This window comes from Adiantum capillus-veneris, chromosome 1, assembly GCF_014529385.1.
Source record: "Adiantum capillus-veneris isolate H3 chromosome 1, ASM1452938v2, whole genome shotgun sequence".
NCBI lineage: Eukaryota > Viridiplantae > Streptophyta > Polypodiopsida > Polypodiales > Pteridaceae > Adiantum > Adiantum capillus-veneris.
Window position 1 is genome coordinate 23,595,938 of NC_140931.1, and position 23,285 is coordinate 23,619,222.

A 23,285-nucleotide genomic window follows, 5' to 3' on the forward strand; every position below is an offset into this window, starting at 1 on the left:
GTCCTGCGCATCAATCTGGCCCTTGGTACTGTATCAAAAGCTTTCCGAAAATCCACAAAGCAACAATACATCCTTCTCCCCTTTGGTGTTCCTTCCTCAATAATGGCTCTGAGCGTAAGAATATGATTTAAAGTGGAATAACCCCTTCTGAATCCAGCTTGTCCAATTGCTCTTATGCCCTCATTCTCTGCCCATCTACTTAATTTTTGTTCAAGAATGGATGCGTACAGTCGGGTCAAAGTGTGACCTACCATAATGGTTCGGTAGTTCCCGGGTATCATAGGATCCCCTGACTTGAAAATAGGTACGATAGTAGATAATTTCCAAGATTCAGGTAATCCTTCACACATGACCCGATTAAACAGACGAGCAAGGACTTCTGAAAGTAGATCCCTGGCATGGATCAGATGTTCTGCTACTAAACCATCATGATCATATGCTCTTCTTGTCTTCATCTTATCAATGGCTTTTTCCACCATTTCCGTAGTAAAGAAAGTACTAGTAGCAGGGCATGGCTCTAGCGGATCTGGCAATGGAGGCTGTCCAGATACCATATATAATGATGTTACATATTGACCCCAGATCTCAGGAGAAGTAATCGTCGGAGGCGGTGAGTGCTCTTGAAATAAGCGCCATGCCTCATGTGAGTCCTGACTCAAGAAGAGCTGATATAAATCCTTCTCCAGTTTGGCTAAAAATGCCCTTTTCTTGCGACGTACTATATGCCGAAGAGCAATCCGAGATTGCTTATATGTGATGATCCCAAGTGTAAGCTCTTTCTGGACCTGGGTTCTCGTCTCTCTGCATTCCTCGTCATACCAACTGTTTTGAGGCATGTTCCCAGCTCCTCTCTTCTGATCAAGTTGACTATGTGGGTATGGCTCTTGTGTTGCTCCATGTCGTATCTCTGTTAACTGAGAAGTAATCTCCTCTACAGTATATACTGGCTCGGCTGCCCACATCCTATTATAGATCTTTTCCACATAGACTGAATCAGTTTCTGGCGTGAAAGTATATCTTGTGTTTGTCTTCTTCCTTTGTACTTGAGAGGCATTGTATTGGAAGGAGACTGATAAGGTCAAGAGAGCATGATCCACTGCAATCCCAACCGGTTTGGGTCCCACCTTAAAGTCCTTGATACTAGAAATAAAGCTTGGTGAAGTCATGACATAATCCACTGTACTGGCCCCATGCCTGTGCGGGAAGCTGGGGCCTGTGCGTGAAGCATGTGAATCCCCCAGATAACGGGAAATTCTCTAGACCATTAAGTATGGCCAAACCATGTATAGTTGCCATCTCCATGAGATGCCTCCCATATTCAGTGTGTTCTTTATCCTGTGAGTTTCTAGTAAGCCCCCTCTGTGATAAATCCACTTCTCTGAGCATTTTCTCAGAAGTATCATAGAATACTGCTTGAGAGTTGGCCGTTCTGGCATTAAAGTCTTTTAAGAGAATGATGTCTCCATCTCTAGAGAACTCCCATATATCATTATTCAATATGGAGAAAGGGGATTGTCCTTTAGGTGAGGAGTAGACTGAGGTACTTGGAGGGAAGTAGCATATAGCGATATATAGAAATCTACCTGTCTTGGCTCTCATTCTCACCCACATATACCTTGCTTGCTCATCTTTCCTGATAATCTGTAGTAGTGGTTTCAGCTCCTCTTTAAATAAGACTGCTACTCCTCCTGAACCCCAGCTACCCTGTAGAGATCTCTTGTCTGGTCGACCAACTGTTTCCCATAAATAACCCTTCACATGTGGCATACGCTGTCCCGGTATCTGAGACACTTTGGACCCAGGGAATTACAGGACTATCATGATCGGCCATACAATGGCCAAGCTATATGGGGCAGTTCTTGAGGTTGAGCTTAGGTCTTACGGAGAGGTTGAGGGCCTATGAGCTCCCGGCCAGGCAAGGTTTAGGCGGACCTTCTCTACTATCAACCACATCTTGATTGTCTGCTGCCTCATTGATGGGGCAAAGGTGCGGAAGAAGAGGCTTTACTGCTGCTTGGTGGATTTCCGCAAAGCGTTTGACATCGTCGCACGGGAGAGGCTTTTTCGACGACTCCAAAGGTTGGGGATAGCTTCGGAGATGATATGGGCCATCTACGCTCTCTATGAGAGAGTGACTGAGAGAATTCGCTGCCGAGGCGGTATGTCAGAGTCTATTGCTAGCACTATTGGTGTTAAGCAAGGATGCCTGCTCTTCCCAACCCTCTTCGGACTCTACATCGACAGATCTCCGACTACATCCTACGAGCAGGAGGGGCATGCGCAGACGTAGCAGGTACCTCAATCCACATCTATATGTTGATGACATTTTACTGATTTCAGAGTCACCATAGGGCCTATAGATCCATCAGAGAGCTTTGAATGAGTTTTGCACATACAGGGGACTCATAGTGAATCTTGGGAAAACCAAGATCATGATCTTGCACAGCTCCAGAGCAATTCGAGAGCAACCACATTCACAGCAGCAGGAGGACCAATAGAGGTGGTAACCTCTTACATCTACCTCGGAGTCACGTTCACCTGCAGATAGGGGCCCTTCTCCATGGCACAGGCCGCCACTGACAGACTAGAGGATACGTAGCACTGGCCATGCTAGAGCAAAGATTCCATCAAGCACACTTTCAGGAGCCTCGCATGAAGGGGTGGCTATTCAACACATTAGTCACTCCAGCCTTGATGTATGCTGCAGCAGTGTGGGCACCCGGATTGATAGATAGCCAATGGGCACGGATTGAGAGACCATAGGTCTATATTATCGCTCGCCTTTTTCGAGGCAAGCACACAATGTCGCCGAACATCATCAAGGCAGAACTTGCCACCTCCCCTATGGTAGTGGATGCACTCTTCCAGACGGTCTGCTTCATCCAGAGAGTGCGAGAGCTTCTGACCGACAGACTCACAGACGAGCATTTGAGTCAGCTATATAGATATCATAGACCGGATACGACAGAGCATTGATCACACAAATGAGAGCATGGTTCGGAGCATACGGCCTTGACCTCGAGAGTTTGCCACCTTTTAGTACGACCCCGACTCCCCCAAGCTTTCATCTCTCACGTAGTGAGAGAAACATAGTGATCCGATAGGATCTCTGGTAGCTCTATATCAGACTTGGATCACATCCCCCCTCCGGCGGAAGATGTCACACTACAAAGACCATTTTCTTACCATACTGTAGGATGGGTTCATACAACGACCATGCTATATGGACACCTACATGCCACATAGCTCACGGGTGGCAATTAGTCAGCTCAAAGTGCCATCACACAGACTAGAGATCGAGGTGGGGTGAGCTCATGACATTCCCATGGAGGAGAGAGTGTGTAGAGTATGCAGAGAGGAAGTGGAGAGCGAGGAGCCTTTTCTTTGCAGATGCAGAGCTTATGCGGATATTAGAGGCCGATACGAGCCCCTATTTAGAGGGCAGCTTACCTTCCGAGATATCATTCACTCTCGAGATTAGAGACAATTGGGGTGCTACTTGCTAGAGATACAGAGGCAGAGGACACACTTCTACAGCCACCTACAGGGACCCGGGGGGGGGGGGAACAATCAGCGAGTCACAACTTACTGATTTCTTTCAGAGAGCTACCCCATGCCAAGACCCACCGAGGGGAGTGGCCCTTCAGCAGGTTGAGGCGAGCCGGGCTTGGCGACGCCTGCGAGCTACCAGAGGCCAGGCTCCATGACTCCACCGCAAATAGATCGAGGAGATCCAGACTCGGGCACATCGAGGTGCCGAGGAGAGACAAGCCCAGATGATGGCTCACCTAGAGGCGTTCATCAGGGCCGCCCTTGCTCTCGATCCTCCCATGTACTACATTTTACACCCCCCATTAGCACAGGATGGAGCTAGCGAGATTGATGCATTTGCATGGCTGTACTACCCTCAACATATAGACATGCACATATCCCTAGTACTAGTGCTCCACCCATCCCCATAGATTTCATCACCCACCAGACGTCCTCTCTCTTTTATTTTGTACCAGTCCGAACTATTTTGTCTTTTCCGATTGACAGAAGACATACACGTTTGTATACTTGATTTGTCTCATAGGCTGACTTCGGCCTCACATAGACGTTAAAAAGCTCTCTCTCTCTCTCTCTCTCTCTCTCTCTCTCTCTCTCTCTCTCTCAAGAGTCATGGGATATGAAGATCAAAGATGCCTGGGTTTGTTCTTGCTCGAGCTGCACAGACACAGAGACAGCCTGATGAGTGGCAAGGCTAGCCAGTCTCAAAGACGGATCACAGACTTCTCCAGAATAGACACGGGACAGCCGCAAGAGCCGCTCCCACAGCATAGCTCCCCCTCGTCTCACACCAGAGGCACACTGATCGACCGAGCGACTGAACTGTGGAAATCCAGGCGCCCACAACTGCGGAGGACTACACGCATCGACGGAGGCTACGTCAGAAGATTCGGAGTACTCTGGCTAGGCATGCACGACGCCCGGTCAGACTACCAACCATGAAGGAGATCGATGAGATCCGCCAATGACCGATGCTAGATCTCCTGTGATTCAGCTATCCCAGCTACCTGCTTAGTTCACATCTAGCAGTTTAGGATTCCATAGTATAGTATTTTATTTTGTCATTTTGTTCTCTTGTTACTCTGACTTTGTATCAGATCCACCACATTGTAACTTTCTGGTCTCATAGGTCACTTTGGCCTTTTTGAAGACGTTAATATAACATTTCATTTCATTTCATTTCTTTCTCTCTCTCTCTCTCTCTCTCTCTCTCTCTTCTGCCCTCGTTCACTCTCACAACTCCACCATCGGGTGCTTGTTGGCACACATTGTGTCTACCAATGTTGCACTGTTTTGGCCAACTCGTGCTACGTTTTGTGTCCCACTTTCACATCTCTTGGCTGTCATGATCTTTTGAAAAGTTAACTCTCTCCTTTCACTAAAGAAAAAACAATGAAGTATCAAGAACCTCTTTTATAAGTGGAAAACAATCAACAAGAAGTCTTGTCATGCATATCTTGGCTGCTGCATGGGCATGTGCCAAAAAATGGGTCTCCTCATCGATGATCATTAAGCCTTGTAAATAAACGATGCTTCATTGGCAAATTGATAAGCCTGCCAATCATGTGCTCTATCGCATCTCCAAATTGCTCATGAGTATTGCGATTGATTTGCAACCATTCAGCATGTCCATTTCAATTAGCAGTATATGTTGGTGATTTGTATGCACATATACATATAACACATGTTTCTTGGATTGAGGTTCGAATGTTTCTCTTCGAAACTTGAGAAACACTGAAATTCTTTACCTTGTTTTTGGTGACTGTCGTTTTCAATAAAGGTGCTCTCAGCTAGTTTATGGCACATTGTGTGTCATGAGACATTACTTTAACATCAACTTTTGTGGGACATTCTTTATGAATGATGTTTCATTGATAGGGCAGTGTGCATTGCCTGCTGGGGTGGAGTTTTATTCATCTGGACCCATCAGTGGAGATGAGTCTAGCCAGCCGCGCAGTTATCCCATTATCTTGACAGGTTCGAAGGTTTTCTTGTGTTTTTTTATGTTCAATGTGCTGGCTAAAGCCTAAAGAAAGATAACAATGTTTACTTGATACAACAGACGGGGAGGGTGCTAAGATCTATGTTAGCTGTGTTGCCTTTCGAGATCCAGTTGATGAGGATGTGGCTCAGGCTTATCGCATTCCATCGAATACTTACGTGGATAAATGTATCTGTATAGTATCACATGCGCCTTGTTTCCAAGTCTGCCGAGAGACACTGGAAGAGCTCCATCGTGTTTGCTTTTCAAGTTCTGGATGCAGGTTAGGAGTTTCTTTTGATCAGTAACTATGCATTCATGAGTATTTAGAAAGGTAATGATGACCAGTGCTAAGCTAAATAGATCATTGAGTAGATAGAACACAGTTTGCCAGTATTTTAATCACTAACTATGCATTTTAATCGCTAAGGATGACTAGTGGTAAGCTAAATATTGAGTAGATAGAACACAGTTTGCCAGTGTTTTAATCACTAACTACGCATTCAAGAACTCCCTCAGTTGATTTTTTGGTACTTTTGGCCTACATCCTGATTAAACTTAAATTATAGGAAAAACGTACTAAAGTGATCGATTTGTTTATATCCGTAGCAAACTTTTGTGGGACATCGTTGGGCACGTGGTATTGAGTGTGCCCTTGCCAAGTCCAGGTGGAGGCACCGTTCTTTTCTCGATAGAGAATCATTTATTATCAATAGAGGTTCCTTCAAAGGCTGATCTTCCACATGCAGATGTATGGCTTGGTATCTTTATGCTTTGCATTTGACTTGGTTCTTGAAGTGTCTTTTTTGGCAAAACTTAAATTTATTCAATCTCTGACAAGCATGCAGCTGTCTTTTCAACCATTGATCCAATGCTTGGACGTGGACAATGTTATTCGTTTGTTCACAGCAGTTTTCCTTGAGAGACACGTTTTGCTACGGGCGTCCAAGTATGTGAACTTTCTCACGGATCATGGTCAATGCTATTTTTTCTGTTGTAGTGAAACAAAGGGGATACTGAGGATTTTTTCTGTCTTTTTTCTCATCTAAACAGTTTCTGATGAACTTTCAGATACTCCCTTTTGACACTTGTAGCTGAAGCTATTTGTCATTTGCTCTATCCAATCAAGTGGCAAGTAAGGTGTTTTATTAACGTAACTCTTGAGATTTCAAGTTCTTTCAAAGAAATGGCTTGACTAATGCTGCTGGTTTTCTAACAGCACGTTTTCATTCCAGTTCTGTTTTATGGAGGAGTAGAGTACCTAGATGCTCCAACTCCTTATATGATGGGCCTTCATTCCAGTGTTGAAATCATTGACCAGAAATTGGATGGGGTAGGATATGTTTAGAGCAAATCTGTATTCAATGCATCCATTATGTAGCTGTTCATTCTAATAGCAGACATGGCATGATAGCAGTTTACTGACATAGGCATTCTTTATAGGTGGCTGTGGTTGATCTAGATCGCAACATAATCACATTAGGAGAAGAGATGCCTTCGATCCCGGAGCCTGAATTGGGGCAACTTAGGGCAGACTTGGTAGAACTACTTCATCCTAACCTTGCTGATATGGATCGAGTACAGGAAAATGCTGGAGTTCTACGAGAGTCTCGCAGCCTTAGGGGAAATAAACCCTGGAGCACAAGTCATGACACTGAATTAAGGTTTATGTACCAAACTATTAGAAAATGGTTTTCAGGGTGTTCATCTTTGTTAATGTAAACATGATCCTCCAAGTTATGAAATCTTCTGTTGGTCTTACAGGTTAATCTTTCTAAAGTTTTTTGCCACGATTTTGTCGGGTTACCGTGATTTTGTGGTACATAGCATTTGAATATGCTTTGTCGTTCTAAATTGCCAGGTTATTTCATATCGACTGTCAAAAGCTGTCCAACAAGAATGAGGAAAGTAATTTTGGGGTACTTTGCTGATGCAGGAGAATACAGCTGCAAACGTTTTCAATAAAGATGCTTTTTTGAGGAAGCGCTCTAGAATCACTGGTGTTCCTCGAGATATTGCGGTAGGTTTAAAAGTGAAACATGTCAAAAGTTTTTAGAGTCGTCTCTGTAAACTATCAGAGTCTTCCACTTGGCTTTTGGTCTGCCGGTTTCCATGTCTTCTAGAGGCTATTTTTCACCTAAAATTTGTGATGCATGCTGCCACTGTTTTTGACCAGCTTTTAGATTGTGGACACCTGTAGCTACATATTGATAATTATGCATGCATCATTTGCCTCTTAACTTTGTGTGTATTTGCTATGTTTTGCACCCTTCTTTATGAATTGAAGCTGTTAATGCAGATAGCTCTGGACCTTTCGTGCAAGTATCGCTATACACCAATGAGGTTGTTTCCTTTGATGGTTAGGTAATGCCACATCATAGCCTAGGAGTCCGCAGCCTTAGTTGGGTGGCTTGGTCCTCACAGGTCTACATCCAGGCCAAAGGTTTCAAGAACTATTTATGGGACGTTCCTTACTAGGACTCAGGCATGAATGTCCTTTTTGAAGATGCCGCGGTGAGTAGGTCGTGCTATGTATACGCAGCTATCCCTATTAATACTGTGGAAAGAGCTCATGTTGTGTAGGTGTTTGTTCTTTGACAATGCCCTATGTTTTGGAGATTGCTATGAACAATGGCAATTACTGTGAATATTTGGCCTTTTACTCAACAGTTTACCCATATATAGCTTACCCTTCACCTGAGATCTGCTTAGATTGCCATTTAAACTCTTCTTTCAGAGTCATGGTTGCATTATGACATCACATGATACCTATTTTCTTATTGTGTATGATCAAGATTTTTAAAATCCTCTTTATTTTGTACTTTGCATTTTTATTGCTCTCTTTATTTTTGTCTGTGTTTATAACTCACATTTTGAAGCAAGTACATCAATTTTTCGTTTTCCCTATTGGGTTGGCTCGCTTTTACCACTGTTTGACCTTCAGGCATTCTCTTGGGCTTAATTATTGTAAGGTCAATGAACTCAGAAATTGGCACTCTTTCTTACGCGTTGACCATGGATTTATACAGGTGGACCAGTTTCTAAGCTCTCAGGGGTTTCTTGAATTTTTGGAGAAAGGCTATGGATCTCCAAATGCAGGGCCCAATCTTATGGATAAATTGCAGCAGGCTATGTCCAGAGGGCAGAATCCTTCTGTTGTTCTTCCTGGTCCAGCAGCTGAGCGCAATATAGTCACAATTTCTGACTATTCCAGCCAAGAAATAGGTCAGTTCTGCAAAGAGAACATGTAATTTACTTGCTCCCTTTCTGCGTTATTAATAGTATCAATAGGTCACTGCCTTGTACGTTTCCACTTTTTATGTAAGGTTCGACAACTGCTGATCAGTCAGGAGTGACTTCTAGCTTCCTGCAAAAGGACGAGGCATATCATGATGCCTTGTTGTTTTAGGGGGCCAAGTTGGTTCTGTACGTAGTGTATACCCATTGTGTTGTGTCTTAGACGAGCTGGCTTCATGCAGGATTTTTTCATGTTGTAGAGTGAAATATAAGGATTTTATTGTTTTGTTTATTGCTTTATTGAAGCTTTGCTCCCATTAAGTGATATTAGTCAGCATTTTTCACTGAAGAATACATACATGTGAGGGTATGTGTCCTATGTTAGGGGCTTTCAATGCTTTGCTAAGTGACGGGATTTCCCCTTCTTTTGGGCATTTTCTTCCTTCCGTACTTTGCTACTCCTTGCTTGCTTTCAGAAAATTTTCTCATATGAAAATGCCCCTCGCCTGCAGGTTTAGATAATAAGCTTTTTCTTATGTCAGTCGGCTCATGTTGTATAAAGCTATGTGCTGCTCTGGGCAAGACTGGTGGTGGCTCTTGAATCACCATTCTTTTGCAGGGATAAACAAAGTCAAGGGATATCAGTTTGTGCTTGTCAATATAGACACAAGAATGGATGGTCCCCGTATGCTTTATAATTAGAAAAGGGAAGCTCAACAAGGAATGTGCTTTCAGACTCCATAAACCTGACTCTACTTTGGTCATATAATATACAAGCATCAAGGCTTCCCTCTTGAGCTGTAATGTATTTATCCAGAGAAATGCAAAGGAGATGTTATGGCGCTTGCATCTGCTAGGTCTTGTGATGAGTGTGGAGATGATGGATTTGTTTCGCATCCAATGTGTAGGAAATAACGTGAAGCATAGGACCCCAATGATAAGCCTAATCATGAGAAATGTCACTCTAAATGAGACGAACATGGTGGACATGAACTAGAGGGAGAATGAGAGTAGACAATCGGGCAAGTATGTGCCTGAAACTGGCCTGTAGCCTCACTAAAGGGCGGTAAACATTGGCTTTCACCTGATCTATACGTCTTACTTTCCCTGTACTTCATGACACAAAGTAACTTCACAAATGTAACTGGAATTCACTACTTCAAAACACGTCACAACTTGGTAGCTAGAGCGCTCCCAAGTAGATAACGACATGTTGCTGGCCTCAAAGGTTGGTGCCCCCTTCTAAAAACGTGTAAACTTTTATAATCTTTCCCACTTTTATCGGGCTGAAATTCCCGTACTCTCGCTCAATTTCAGCAGCATAATGGCAATAGAAGTCTCCACGGACAAAATCCCAAGTAAATGGTGATTTCCCATGCACTTTAGAGCACTTCACAAAACCTGGCGAGAAATTACAGCACACTGAATTCTCTTTTTTTGGCCTCCAATTTGCACCTAAACATCTGTTCGGTGATTCCCTAGCTTCCTGGAAGCTGCTGAGATTTGTAGGCATCAAAACTGGCCAAAACCCTAAACCTGCAAAAAATTACAGTAAGCTGTAATTCTTTAGTTTGGGCTCCGATTCGTGTGCCGATCACTCATATGGGTAGCCCTCGAGCTCTTGCACTTGTAGCATTACTTACCCTTCGATTTGGATGAGATTTCTTGCGAGAAATCTCTCTAAATCGTCCTGTATAAGCACCCAAGGCTTTCCAGAGCCTCCCTTGCTAGTGTTACCTTGCAGTTTATGTGCGAAACCCTAAACCTACAAATAAACACAGTAGGCTGTAATTCCCTGTTTTGCATCATTTTGAGTAGAGCAAACACGTCTACTCGTGTCTTAGAAGCTCTTGCACACAATGGGACAGTTCTCCTTTGGTTTGGACAAGTTTTCACACGAGAAAACTTTCCGTTTTTGCAATGCTTCATGATGGAACTGTGCGTATGTGTGGGGGATTAGCAATTAGCTAATCTAGTTCCCGTACAAAAGGCTCTTGCTATGGCAATTGCGCATAAAATCCCCGGAGCTATACATGGTCTTTCAAGAAGCCCAACTAGTGGGTCACAACTATATGTGCTAAGGGGGGGGAGATGCACGAGAGTAAATCATCGCGCTATGTGAGACAAGGGAGAAGGCAAGCTTTTCATTAAAGCTGTGATCACCTGCACCCACTACTCACACACACAGTGTAGAGCACACATTGAGTAAAAATCAGCCCCTACAGGCGCCCCTTCTTGGGATAAGACTTCTTGAAATGAGAGTTGACGTGCAGGTTGCTCTCCTACTGCCATGTGTCCAATTTGCTCCTTTTGGTTTAATTCCTAGTACCCACCAACTTATAAAGTCTTGCCGAGGGGCCTAAATGACTTTAATTGAGCCTAGCCACTTCTTACTAGTCGGATTCCAGTGTTGATCGGCCCAACCATCTTGTGGCTGCCTGGCCTTGACTCTGCGATTGAAACTATGGGCCAATGGCCGTTTCACACTCGCCATGCAAAGTCCCAGCATTTGTGATTTCAAAAAGAGGGTTTCAAAAATTATATAAAAATCAAGGGAAAGAAACCAACAATTAAAAATAGTGGTTGTCGCAATCTCGTGACATACCCCCCTCTTAAAATCGCAAACGTCCTCGATTGCATGCATCCTATACATGCCACAGATGATTTAGTGTGGTTAGCACCCTTTTATCATTGCATGTATCCGTAAGAAAGACTACCAAACATATTTACAAATGACTTAATGAAACCTTTATATTTTCGTCAAGCAATGTACACTTTTATTGCATTGAATCCTTATGTACATGTGAAGGGCTAACTCGAGCATCACCCCTCTTTTGAGCACGTGTCAAAATCTTTGACCTTCGCTCTATTGAAGTGATCTGAGTTGGAGAATATATGTGGGTTGTAAACCAAAGGCTTCAAGGTAAAGCTGTAATACATTTGGTGGATCTACCAGTTCACTTTCTTCCATCCACTTTGCATCCATAGGTGGATAGTTCTTGAACTTCACCAAATAACGTCTTGCAACATTTCCCTTAACTTTTCTATCTTTTGGCATGCCCTTCAAAAGACTCGGTTGAGTCTTTAGCTTTCTCCACTTTCTTGACCCTTTTGGAAGCTTCGGGAGTCGCTTTTACGAAGGGCTTCTCTACCACATTTCTCTTTGATTGATCCTCTTTCTCGTTGCCCTAGAATCCACTGTCTTCTCCTCTCAACAAGGCATTACTAGTGCTGGCAACCTCCATTAGTTGAGTAAGGGTGGCCACTTTGTTCTTTGTACAATAATTCCTGAGCCCTTTAGGTAGCCTACAACAATACTTCTCTATCTGCTCTGTCAATGGCACAAATCTTTAGGAAGTTACTGAAAGCAGCGCTTTACAAAACTTCTGATTGTACTCTTAAGTTTTTGCATCGAGTTGGTGCCAATCTGTCATGACATCAACTTCAAACTCATTTGACAGCCATGTAGATGCAAACATCTATTTGAAGTAACCCATGTGGCGGGTGCCTGTCCTTGCATCAATCATGTTGTCCACCATGAACACGCATTTCCTTTTAAGAAAGTGGCAGCTTTCCGGATTTCTAAAGCCTCGGGGAAATCCCCCCCCTAAATAGGCAATATCAAACTGTTGGAGTAAGGTAAGAGCTTGCGTCTTGTCTTCAAAACCATTGAAAGTATCAACGTCACGGCTGTACCACCTTCTTTGTATGGTTTCGGCTTCTCAAGCACTGTCAAATTTTCATAGGGAAGTGTTTGCAACATGGGTACAATGGTTCAAATCATCTGTGCTCCTTGGCCATTAGTATCTTGGCTTCCTAGTGCCATATTTGCATGCTGATTAGAAAAACCAGCCATATCAAAATTGTTGTGTGGCATCCCAAATTGGTAGTGGGGCTTGATTACGTTGAAACCCTAGCTGTAAGCCGATATTACCATATATGGCATCACGCCTTGCATACCCCCAAACACTGTTCCTGGCATGTACTACTGATTTCCAGGCGCATAACCAGCCATGCTTTGGAACACAGATCCACCTCCAAAATACTCAGGATGTATCGTGGGTGGTGGAAATACCATATGCATAGCCTAGAAGGTAGTTCCTTGTCCTCTTAGACCAACGCTTGGACGTTCAAAGGTGGTTGGTTGAACTGGAATAGCCAGAGTAATCAGCGTCTTAACCACTTGTTCATGGACAAAACAAGTTTGCCTTGGAGCCTCAAGTGACTCCACAACATGCGAATCCTCCTTGTCCTATTGGGTCACATTAGGGACTTGTGCTTGAGCCTCAATGGGCTCTACTAGATGAGAAAGTTGCCTTGCCTGCTGACACACTGGTGGACCTTGTAGAAACTCCACAAACATAGGATTCTCCATCAATCAAGTAAACACATTCACAGCAGCAACCGACTGTGTCTTGAACCATCCTCATCAAGTTGCCTAGTCATCATCCCTTGAGCTTGTGGCGCATTCACATCAATAAAAGATACAGACAGTGGTGGCCGTGAACTGTCGCCAACCTCATACATTGGAGGAATAGCGTGCCTGTCCAGTGAAGAGGAACCCTCGGGCCTCTTCTCTAGTGTCATTTATACTATCAACCATAGTGGAATTCCAAGTTAGTGTGCTTTGTGTCGATGCCCAAAACAGACCAAGGCTCACTTCTTGAGGAAAAAGTGATGCTTTCCTTTGTAGCCTCACTAAAGGGCGGTAAACATTGGCTTTCACCCGATCTATACGTCTACATTCCCTGTACTTTATGACACAAAGTAACTTTACAAATAAACCTGTAACTGAAACTCACAACTTCAAAACAATTTACGACTTGGTAGCTAGAGCACCCCCAAGTAGATAACGACACCCTATTGGCCCCAAAGGTTGGCGTCCCTTTCGGTATTCTTTATTCTTATTGCACTTGAGAAAAACCTATAAACTTCTACAAGCTGTCCCACATTTACCCAATTTCGATAGCATAACGGCAATAGAAGTCTTTACGGACAAAATCCCAAGTAAACGGTGATTTTCCACGCACAGAGCACTTTACAAAACCTGTTAAGAAATTACAGCACGCTGAATTCTTTGTTTTTGGCCTTCAATTTGCTGCCGATCACTTATGTGGGTAGCCCTCGAGCTCCCGCACTTGTAGAGGGTTACTTGCCCTTTGATTTAGACGAGATTTCTCGCAAGAAATCTTTGTTAGAGTTGAGTTTCCTGTCTGGTGGTAGCTCCAGTATCTCCCAAGAGTAGATTAGGGAGTGGGTTGTTTTGTGGTTGTGCCTGGCCGTATCTAAGGTAGACGTACCTGTTCGCGGTGATGCACTCCAGGATGTTTCTCACCCGGTACGTTGGCATGAGGCGGGACCCCCGTTCCCAGGGTTTCCCAGGGTTAGAGTCTTGAGTACTCTGCAGTTTTGCTACTAAATGTGTGTCAGGTCACTTTCAGTGAGTTTATATATTCATTAGCCATTTATGAGGATCGTGGGGTTTTGCAGTAGGTAGGGCAAATATGGGATTTGCTTATATATGCAAACCATCCCCTTGTACCTTTGGCATATGTGTTGATCATTGCAAAGCTTCAGTGTTTGGGCGCACTCTCACTCTCTAGCGTTTTCTCATTGCTAGCATTTTCACCGTGTGTGGCTTCACCCTTTCTCTAGTGTTTTTGACCACCATCTCTCTCTCTCTCTCTCTCTCTCTCTCTACAACGTTTTTCTCCAGTGATCGCTCTCTCCCTTGCTAGCGCCCCGTCTCCCTTGCCGTGTGCACACATGGCATTGCCTCCTGTGAGTTCTTGTGCCCGTTCGGTGGGTGGTACGCCCTAGGAGCTTGACGACAAAGAGATCCATCGCGATAGATGCGAGATGTATTGGCTGCCTAGTATGGAGAGGAGGTTTGCTTGCGGTTGCAGACAAGTTCACACCCGATGCACCCTTTTCCCCTGCACCTTTGACATGGTATTAGAGCCACAACGTGCTCTTGAATCCGATCTGTTTTTGGTGCGAGTTTTTGGTGCTGAATTTTTGCGACGAAAAGAGACGATCTGTTGTTTTTTCTGCGTTTTTTACTCATTTGGGGTTGATTTCAGCTGTAGTGGATAGATTTGCAGATTTACTCTTCTACCTCGACCTAGCCTTGTCACATGCCTAAGTTCTCCAACACCATGGAGAAGAGTGATGATTCTGACGCAAGTTTGGCCCGTGATGACGAAGTACATCCTGGGGATGACACCGGAGGTCGTGAACCAACCGTCAACGAGGAGTGGGGAGATTGGTCTCAGTTCTACCCTTGTGTATGTGATCAACCAATCAAGATACCACCCTCCCTACCTTCCCTCGGATCGGCAATTGAATAAAGACAACTATGCCATTTGGAAAGAAACAATGATGCCGGTCTTCGACTCTTATGAGCTTGGAGGTTTTGTCTTGAGCAACTTTCAAAAGCCAAAGGACCCTGCGGGAGCAAAGTTATGAGAGCGTGTCAATGCTCGAATCTGGTCTTTCATTATCCTCAACAGTACACCATCAATTATTATTCACATACGATTGATGAAAGATGTGGAGTTGATTTGGGATTGGCTTGCTTCATTTTATGATCGAGTTTCTCCAATGAAGCGGATAGCCCTCCAAGTGTAGTTGAGGACCCTGGATGCGGAACACTTTTCCATGCGGGATCACATGAACAAGATGCAGGAGCTTCAACAAGAGATACTTCATATGGAAAAGCTTATCAGTTTAAAGCACATGGCCATCTAGCCTTTGGCCCAATTACCTCCTCGATACACCAATTTCTATTTTTCATTGATTACGAGTGGCCGGTTGAATACTATCTCTTGGGACGAGATTGTTTCAATGGTATTGGACCAGGACGAGCGGTTCAATACAGGGAAGTGGTCAGGTTCGGAAGCCTTGACCGATTCTTCCAACAACAAGAAGTAGAAGGGTAAGAAGAAAAGCAACAATACCAAAGACAAGAAGAGTGATGCTGAGCGGGAAGCCTTGAAGGCGGAATGGCATTGTAACAGTTGCAGTGAGAAGTGACATTATTGGAAGAAGTGTCCAAAGCGAGTTGGAGATGCTTCGACTTCTTGGGCGGCAGTGGTGTAGTCACCAGCCTTTGTTCATTTGGAGATTCTCTCCTTAAAGGACTCTCTAGGGGCATCGGAGGTTGAGTTGTTTCTTGCGGGTCAAGATGATCGTGATTGGATTCTGGTCAGTGGTGCCTCAGGGCATACGACACCTTCGAAGGATCTTTTGTCCAACATGCGACGACACTATGGTACTATCGTCATTGGCGACAAATCTGAAATTCTTATTCATAGCGAGGGATCTATGGAGCTCTTTCTTGACGGTAGAGGGGGTATGCATACCTCCAAGGTACTTTATTGTCCAAAGCTAGGATTTCGTCTTATGTCTGTGCACGAGGTGTGCAAGCTTGGCATGGAGGTGATTTCAGAGGTTGCGGTATCTATTCGGGATCGGCAATCCTTCAAAGAGGTTAGAGGGGGCTCGATGGAGAACGGCCTCTACAGGCTCCATGCTCTTTCTTCAGCAACACGGATACCCACAGGTATCTTTGGCATTACTGATTTGGTCATTTGAACAATGATGCTCTTCGGCTTACTTTTCGTGAGCATATGCTTATAGGCTTACCAGATGTTGGGAGTAAGCATGGGAAATGCATTACTTGCATTCGTGGGAAGCAACATCGAGAATCTATTTTGAGGCTTGCTACACGCCGAGCCATTGCCATTTTGGAGTTGGTTCGCACCGACCTTTGTGGACCTATAGAACTGGGCTACATTGCATTTTTGGACGTGGTCCCGGTGGTGAAAGATGGTCAGATGACCAGCGAGAGTCCCATGAAGCATCTCATAAAATTTAGGGAACTGCTATTTTGGGGCATAAAATCTGTTCGTGTCATTAGCTCCGGAATGACAAGAAGAACATTTCATTACTTTGCCGCTAAGTCAACTGAGCAACCGGTTGAGATTTTTTTGGACCAGAAGATCCAAAGCAGGGAATTAATGCATGAGTGCCACTTGGCACATTTTTGGGCATTTTAACTTAAGAGTGAGAGAAGCATTAAAATAAAACGTGGGTTGCATTTTTCAACCGTATGGTGGATTGTTGCAAGTACCAAAGCTACTGTATGCTTGCTACCCTCTATGTACAGTGAAGTGCAAGAAGTGAAGCCTTGCACAACATTCACTGCTATCTCTCTCCCCTCCGTGTAGTTATGTGATGCCCACAAGAGGGCTCTTTATTTGACTTATGTACAGTTGTGTGGGTTCATGCGCGATTGCCAAGGCAAGAGCCTCTTGCACAGGTACTAGATTAGCTAGTTGCTAATCCCCCGCAGGTACAGGTGAATTCGGAGAGGTTTCACGTGAGAAATCTCGTCCAATTCAAAGGGCAAGTAGCCCTATACGTGCGGGAGCTTGAGGACTTGCTACGGATGCAACCGGCTCGGGAAACGGAGCCCAAAACAAGACCTGCTGTGTATTTTTGCAGGTTTAGGGTTTCGGCCCTAACCGGTCCCTAATATCCCGAGGAGGTTAGGGGACCGTTATACAGGTGATTTGGCGCATTTTCAGGGCAGAAAACAGAGAATTCAGCGTGCTGCAGATTCTCGCCAGGTGTTGCGAAGTGTCCGTATGCGTTGGAAAAGTCATCTATTGCATGGGGATACTGACCTAGTACAGTTATGTTGCCGAAATCGGGCCAAAACAGCTCATTTTCAGCCTGGATTATCCGGGACAGTTCGTAGGAAATCAGAGGTTTTATTTCCTGTTTGAATACAATAAAGAAATACCGGAAGGGGCTTTGGGGCCAACATGTGTCGGCATCTGCTTGGTAGCGCTCTAGCTTCCAAGTCGTGTGTGTTTGAAGTATCAATTCCCGTTACAGGTTTTCTTTTGGGGAAATTTTCTCTGTGTCCTAAAGTCTAAAGTAAAGTTTCGGTAAAAGCCTACATCTACTGCCCTATGTGCCGGTTTCATAGTTCCGTCGCCGGGACAGAATCACTTTTTCTTCAAGAAGCGAGCCTTCGTTGGTTTGGTGAAGACACAGAGTACAGGAACGCGGGATTATACTATGGCCGACAAAGGGAAGGGTATAATGGAAGAGGGTTCCTCTTCGAAGGACAAACAAGAAATTCCTACAGTGTTCGAGGTTGGCGAGAGTTTACGGCCACGTCTGTCTGTACTTCTTGTTGATGTGAACGTTCCCCCAATGCAGGACTTTATGATTGGGCAACTTGAAGATGATGCGTTCAAGACTCAGTTGGTTGCCGTTGTGAACGTGTTTTCTGGACACGTGTAGAACCCAAGGTCTATGGAGTTTTTGCAAGCGCCACCAGTGCCACAGTAGCCAAGGTGTTAGGTGCAGCGGAATGAATGTTTGCGCTTTGCTCAAGATGAGTGCTCCGAACTGTGCTCAAGGTTCCTTTTGTTCTTATGGAAGGGAGAGCCTTCCGTTCTTAATGGAAAGTGCTATGATCACGGTAAAGTGAATGGACACTGTGCGTGCAAGTGTATGAGACTGAGAGAGAGAGAGAGAAGAGCGACACGACACCAGAGACGTTGTAAAACCCTCCTCCGAAGGCCTCACTCTCGTCGGCGAGAGTGGTCTATTTATTGATTGCACAAAGTGGTACAATGCGTATGCAATGGACTGATGCAACTTGGGACTACGCCGATGACGACGATGACTTTAGGGCTGAAATCTGTGGTCTTCTATCTGCTGAATTTCGGGGCTGTTTCGGTGGCTGGAATGACTGTTTTGGCTGCGTTTTTATGGGCTGAAAATGGGGGTATTTTGCAACCAACTAGGGCTGAATTGTCTGCTGTCCAAGAAGGCTGAAAACGCTGCTGTTCTGCTGCGGAATGGGCTGAAAACCAAAAACGCTGATGCTCTTCTAGCGTTAGTAGAAAACGCTGGCTTTGCTGGGGGAGCTGGCGATCATGGGAGAAAATGCCATGGATGTGGAGTTGCTAGCGATGACTGCAAGGGAAAACGCCAAGCAATAGTGGGGTCTTGATGGTGATGGAAACTGGAAACGCTAGGCTTGAGGAGGGAGGTCGCCAAGGCTTGCGGGTGCTGAGGGTACTGCGGGTGCTGCTGAGAAGTTGCCTGTTGAGCGGGAAGCTCCTGCTACCTCTTTTGCCAGAAAGTGCTAACTTGGGTTTGCTTATATACAAACTTAGCAAAATTGCCCAACCTACTTTTGTTGGAAAGTCACTTAAAAATAATAAGTGAAAAATGTCAAAAATAGGGAAAATAGGCTAAATGCATTGGAAAATTCCCCTAACTGATTCTAATGGATTTTGATGGGAATTGTGATGATCATGCTGTGTGCAACCAGAGGATATGTATCTACACTGAGTGACTGGGCATGCACGGTCTACGAATAGACTCACAAAAGTGCCAGATGACTTCTAATCTAGACTTTAATGGACTGAGTGAACCCTTGTCGTGCTGTAGCCTTTCCACGGACACATAGGGTTGGATGTGTCACGTGACATCCCCTCCTCTTCAAAGTGAGGTACTGGTACCGAACTGTATGGCGTCGAGGGAGATCGCCAATAACATCCGAAATCTTGGAAGGGACTCTTCGCCGGCCCACCCTGATGTGTGGGTCGTGCGGTACTTGAACTTCATAAAGGTCTGCAACGCTTGCTTCTTTGGGCCGTGCCGAAAGCGACACAAAGTCTTCTGTGGCTCCTTCTTTGCTTCAACTTCGTCTGGAGACCTGCTTCTTTCGTCTTCAAGAATCTCCATGACTAAAAATTCCTGAAACCATTTTCAACACAAAACCATGAACATACCTATTCCAGGTAAAGTGAGTGGAAAAAATCGTGTCTTCCTCAAAGACTGTGCATGCAATGTAGATGAACAAAGAGACGGAGTGACAACCCGTTCATCAAACACATGCAAACAATGAGATCGAATCTTTCTCTTATGATCTAGAGCTATTAACTGTGGCAAAACACAATGGAAATGCCCACGCTTGGTGCTCATACTCTCATGTGCTTGTTCGGAGACTGTTGCATGCCAAGGAAGAGACATGGAATGCGACTTCCTTACATACATACTTTTCAGCTTTTAATGAAAAATCCTCATACATTCGTGCTCATCCATGAGAGAAACGTGCTCAACATACAATATGGCATCCCTTATAAAAGGGATCACATAAAGATGCTGACTAAAATACAGGAAACGATCACGAATGAAACACTCGAACAATGCCTGCGTATCAATCATGCGAACACATAATACTTTCTGTGAGGGTTCTTTGGACCTAGATTTTAGAGCCAAGATCGGTTCTTCTTGAATGATTGAATCATCCTGTGGGGGTTCTTTGGACCTCGACTCGAAAGCCAAGATCGGTTCTTCGTGATTGATCGAATCTACAAGGAGGTTAGCTTCGCTAGAAAAAGCATTCACTAACTCATCCTTCTTGTGAACAACCACATATTCTTCATGCAACTCATCATGCTTGTGAGAGATTACATCTTGATCATGCAAATCATTATGCTCGTGAGAAATCACATCTTGATCATGCAAATCATCATGCTTGTCTTTATCCTCCAAATCATTATGCAAATCATTGGCATCCAAATCATCATGCTTATCATTGTCATTCAAATCATCATGCAAGTTATTGTCAATGAAATCATCATCATGCTTTACACAATCATGCAAATCCTTTGTGTCTTGCTTTGGAGAAGAAGAAACTGAGAGAGTCTCCTTTTCCTGATCTTGTTGAATCTGTGCCTGCATTTGAGAAACGAGTCGCAACATCTCTTGCATTCTTGCTTTGGCCTCGCGGTCATATTCTGCTTGTCTTGCTGCGCGCTCACGATCCAATTTGGCTTGTCGTTCATTCGCTTCCAAGCGTGCTTGCTCGCGCTCACGCGCTATGACTGCCATTGTTGCTGCATTTCTTGCTTCGCGTTGTAAATTTTGTTCCATAAACAACAACTCCAACTCCTCCATTGGAGTTAAGTGCAATCGGTGTCGTAGATGGGGAAGGGTCAGAAAAACCTCTTGGTGGGGAAACTTCTTCTTCGCCTCTCTAATGCTCATCACCTCCAAGCGAAGTATCCATTCCTCTTTGAGTGATGACCATTCTGAACTCGTGGGTTCTTGGGTTCTTAAGTTCACGAGGAACTTGGGTTCTTGGGCGTCTTGGTCCTTGAGGTTTTCTTTCGCTTGCAAACCGTGTTTGAGAAGGATCTTCTCTTCACCCGAGTTCTACTCTTTTCCGCGGGTGCACCCCTGGCGGCCTTGCCCTCACACCAAGGTTGCTTTTTCCCACCTCACGTCGATTGGCCGGCCGCTAGGTGCACGGTCGGCTCTCAATGAGTGAAAAGAGACACAAGGGGAGACTGGACAAGCCCTTCTTTCTTGGGATTCCTGTCACTCTTCAACAAAACACGACTAGGAATGGACATGCCCAAGCGAACTTGGGTTCGTGCGATTTCAACAAGCAAAAAAAAATTCTTGTGGTTCTTGTGGTTCTTTCCTTGAGTGATACAGAACACTATCAAAGCTCTGATACCAATGTTAGGTGCAGCGGAATGAATGTTTGTGCTTTGCTCAAGATGAGTGCTCCGAACTGTGCTCAAGGGTCCTTTTGTTCTTATGGAAGGGAGAGCCTTCCGTTCTTAATGGAAAGTGCTATGATCACGACAAAGTGAATGGACACTGTGCGTGCAAGTGTATGAGATTGAGAGATAGAGAGAGAAGAGAGATACGACACCAGAGACGTTGTAAAACCCTCCTCCGAAGGCCCCACTCTCGTCGGCGAGAGTGGTCTACTTATTGATTGCACAATGTGGTACAATGCGTATGCAATGGACTGATGCAACTTGGGACTATGCCGATGACGACGACGACTTTAGGGCTGAAATCTGTGGTCTTCTATCTGCTGAATTTCGGGGCTGTTTCGGTGGCTTAAAATGACTGTTTTGGCTACGTTTTTATGGCTGAAAAGGGGGGTATTTTGCAACCAAATAGGGCTGAATTGTCTGCTGTTCAAGAAGGCTGAAAACGCCACTGTTCTGCTGCGGAATGGGCTGAAAACCAAAAACGCTGATGCTCTTCTAGCGTTAGTAGAAAACGCTGGCTTTGCTGGGGGAGCTGGCGATCATGGGAGAAAACGCTAGGGATCTGGATTTGCTGGCGATGACTGCAAGGGAAAACGCCAAGAAATAGTGGGGTCTTGATGGTGATGGAAACTAGAAACGCTAGGCTTGGGGAGGGAGGTCGCCAAGGCTTGCGAGTGCTGAGGGTACTGCGGGTTCTGTTGAGAAGTTGCTTGTTGAGCGGGAAGCTCCTGCTGCCTCTTTTGCCAGAAAGTGCTAATTGGGTTTGGTTCTATACAAACTTAGCAAAATTGCCCTACCTACTTTTGTTGGAAAGTCACTTAAAAATAATAAGTGAAAAATGTCAAAAATAGGGAAAATAGGCTAAATGCATTGGAAAATTCCCCTAACTGATTCTAATGGATTTTGATGGGAATTGTGATGATCATGTTGTGTGCAACCAGAGGATATGCATCTACACTCAGTGATTGGGCATGCACGGTCTACGAATAGACTCACAAAAGTGCCAGATCACTTCTAATCTAGACTTGAATGGACTGACTGAACCCTTGTCGTGTTGTAGCTTGTCCACGGACACATAGGGTTGGATGTGTCACGTGACACAAGGCAACTCACAAAGCCCATGGAGCCTGTTGAGACTCAAGCCCAAGTACTTCATGCGTCTTAGCAGGATAGGGAGCACTCGCATGTTGCGGAGTTGGGGGCTCCAAAACAGGTTCCTTCCGTCCTTGAACAGGTGGTTAGGACGCCTATTCTACAGGCTTTGCCAGTTCAGCCCGCCACCTTTCAAAGCCGCATGTTGTGTTATAGGGATTGGGAACTAGTTTCCAGGCAAATCATCAGGTTTTTCCACCACCCACGGTACATCATGGGTATTCAGGGGTGGATCTTTGTTCCAAAATATGGTTGGTTATGCGCTTGGAATCCAGCAATATATGCAAGGAACAATGTTTGGGGGTATGCAAGGCATGCTGCCAAACCCCATGTATGGTAGCATCGGCATGTAGCAAGGTTTTCAGAGCAACCATGGCTAGTTTGGGGGCCCGAGGGTAATTTTGGCATGGCTGGTTTTTTTGGATAGCAGCCAGATATGGCACCATGACGCAAATGTCAATGGCCAAGATGCACTGATGATCCCTTCTATAGTGTCCATGTTGTAGGCAATTCGTTATGACAATTTGGGGGAGACTGGCAAAGCCGAAAGCTTACAAATAAGGTGGTGGAGCTGTAAAGTTTAGCACTTTCAGCGGGTTTAAGGATAAGGCAAAGACTCTTACTTTCCTCCAGTAGTTTGATACAACTTATGCAATGGGGAATTTTACAGAGGTCTCTACGGTTAGGAAAGCTGCCATTTTCTTGAAAGACAATGCGTTTACATGGTGGACGACATTGTTAATGCAAGGACACGCACC

At 44.7% G+C, this 23,285-nt stretch overlaps 1 protein-coding gene across 1 annotated transcript in view; it reads left to right on the forward strand.

Annotated features, from left to right (window-relative positions):
- Nucleotides 1-23,285, forward strand: part of SCD1 (stomatal cytokinesis defective / SCD1 protein (SCD1)) — a 143,360-nt gene that overhangs the window by 16,857 nt on the left and 103,218 nt on the right. Inside the window, exons 2-11 of the mRNA XM_086514861.1 lie at nt 5,433-5,526; nt 5,612-5,813; nt 6,140-6,281; nt 6,379-6,479; nt 6,602-6,665; nt 6,750-6,863; nt 6,974-7,194; nt 7,295-7,349; nt 7,467-7,550; nt 8,560-8,755. Of these exons, the coding sequence (XP_086370987.1) occupies nt 5,433-5,526; nt 5,612-5,813; nt 6,140-6,281; nt 6,379-6,479; nt 6,602-6,665; nt 6,750-6,863; nt 6,974-7,194; nt 7,295-7,349; nt 7,467-7,550; nt 8,560-8,755 (1,273 nt within the window). The remainder of the gene's footprint in view (nt 1-5,432; nt 5,527-5,611; nt 5,814-6,139; nt 6,282-6,378; nt 6,480-6,601; nt 6,666-6,749; nt 6,864-6,973; nt 7,195-7,294; nt 7,350-7,466; nt 7,551-8,559; nt 8,756-23,285) is intronic.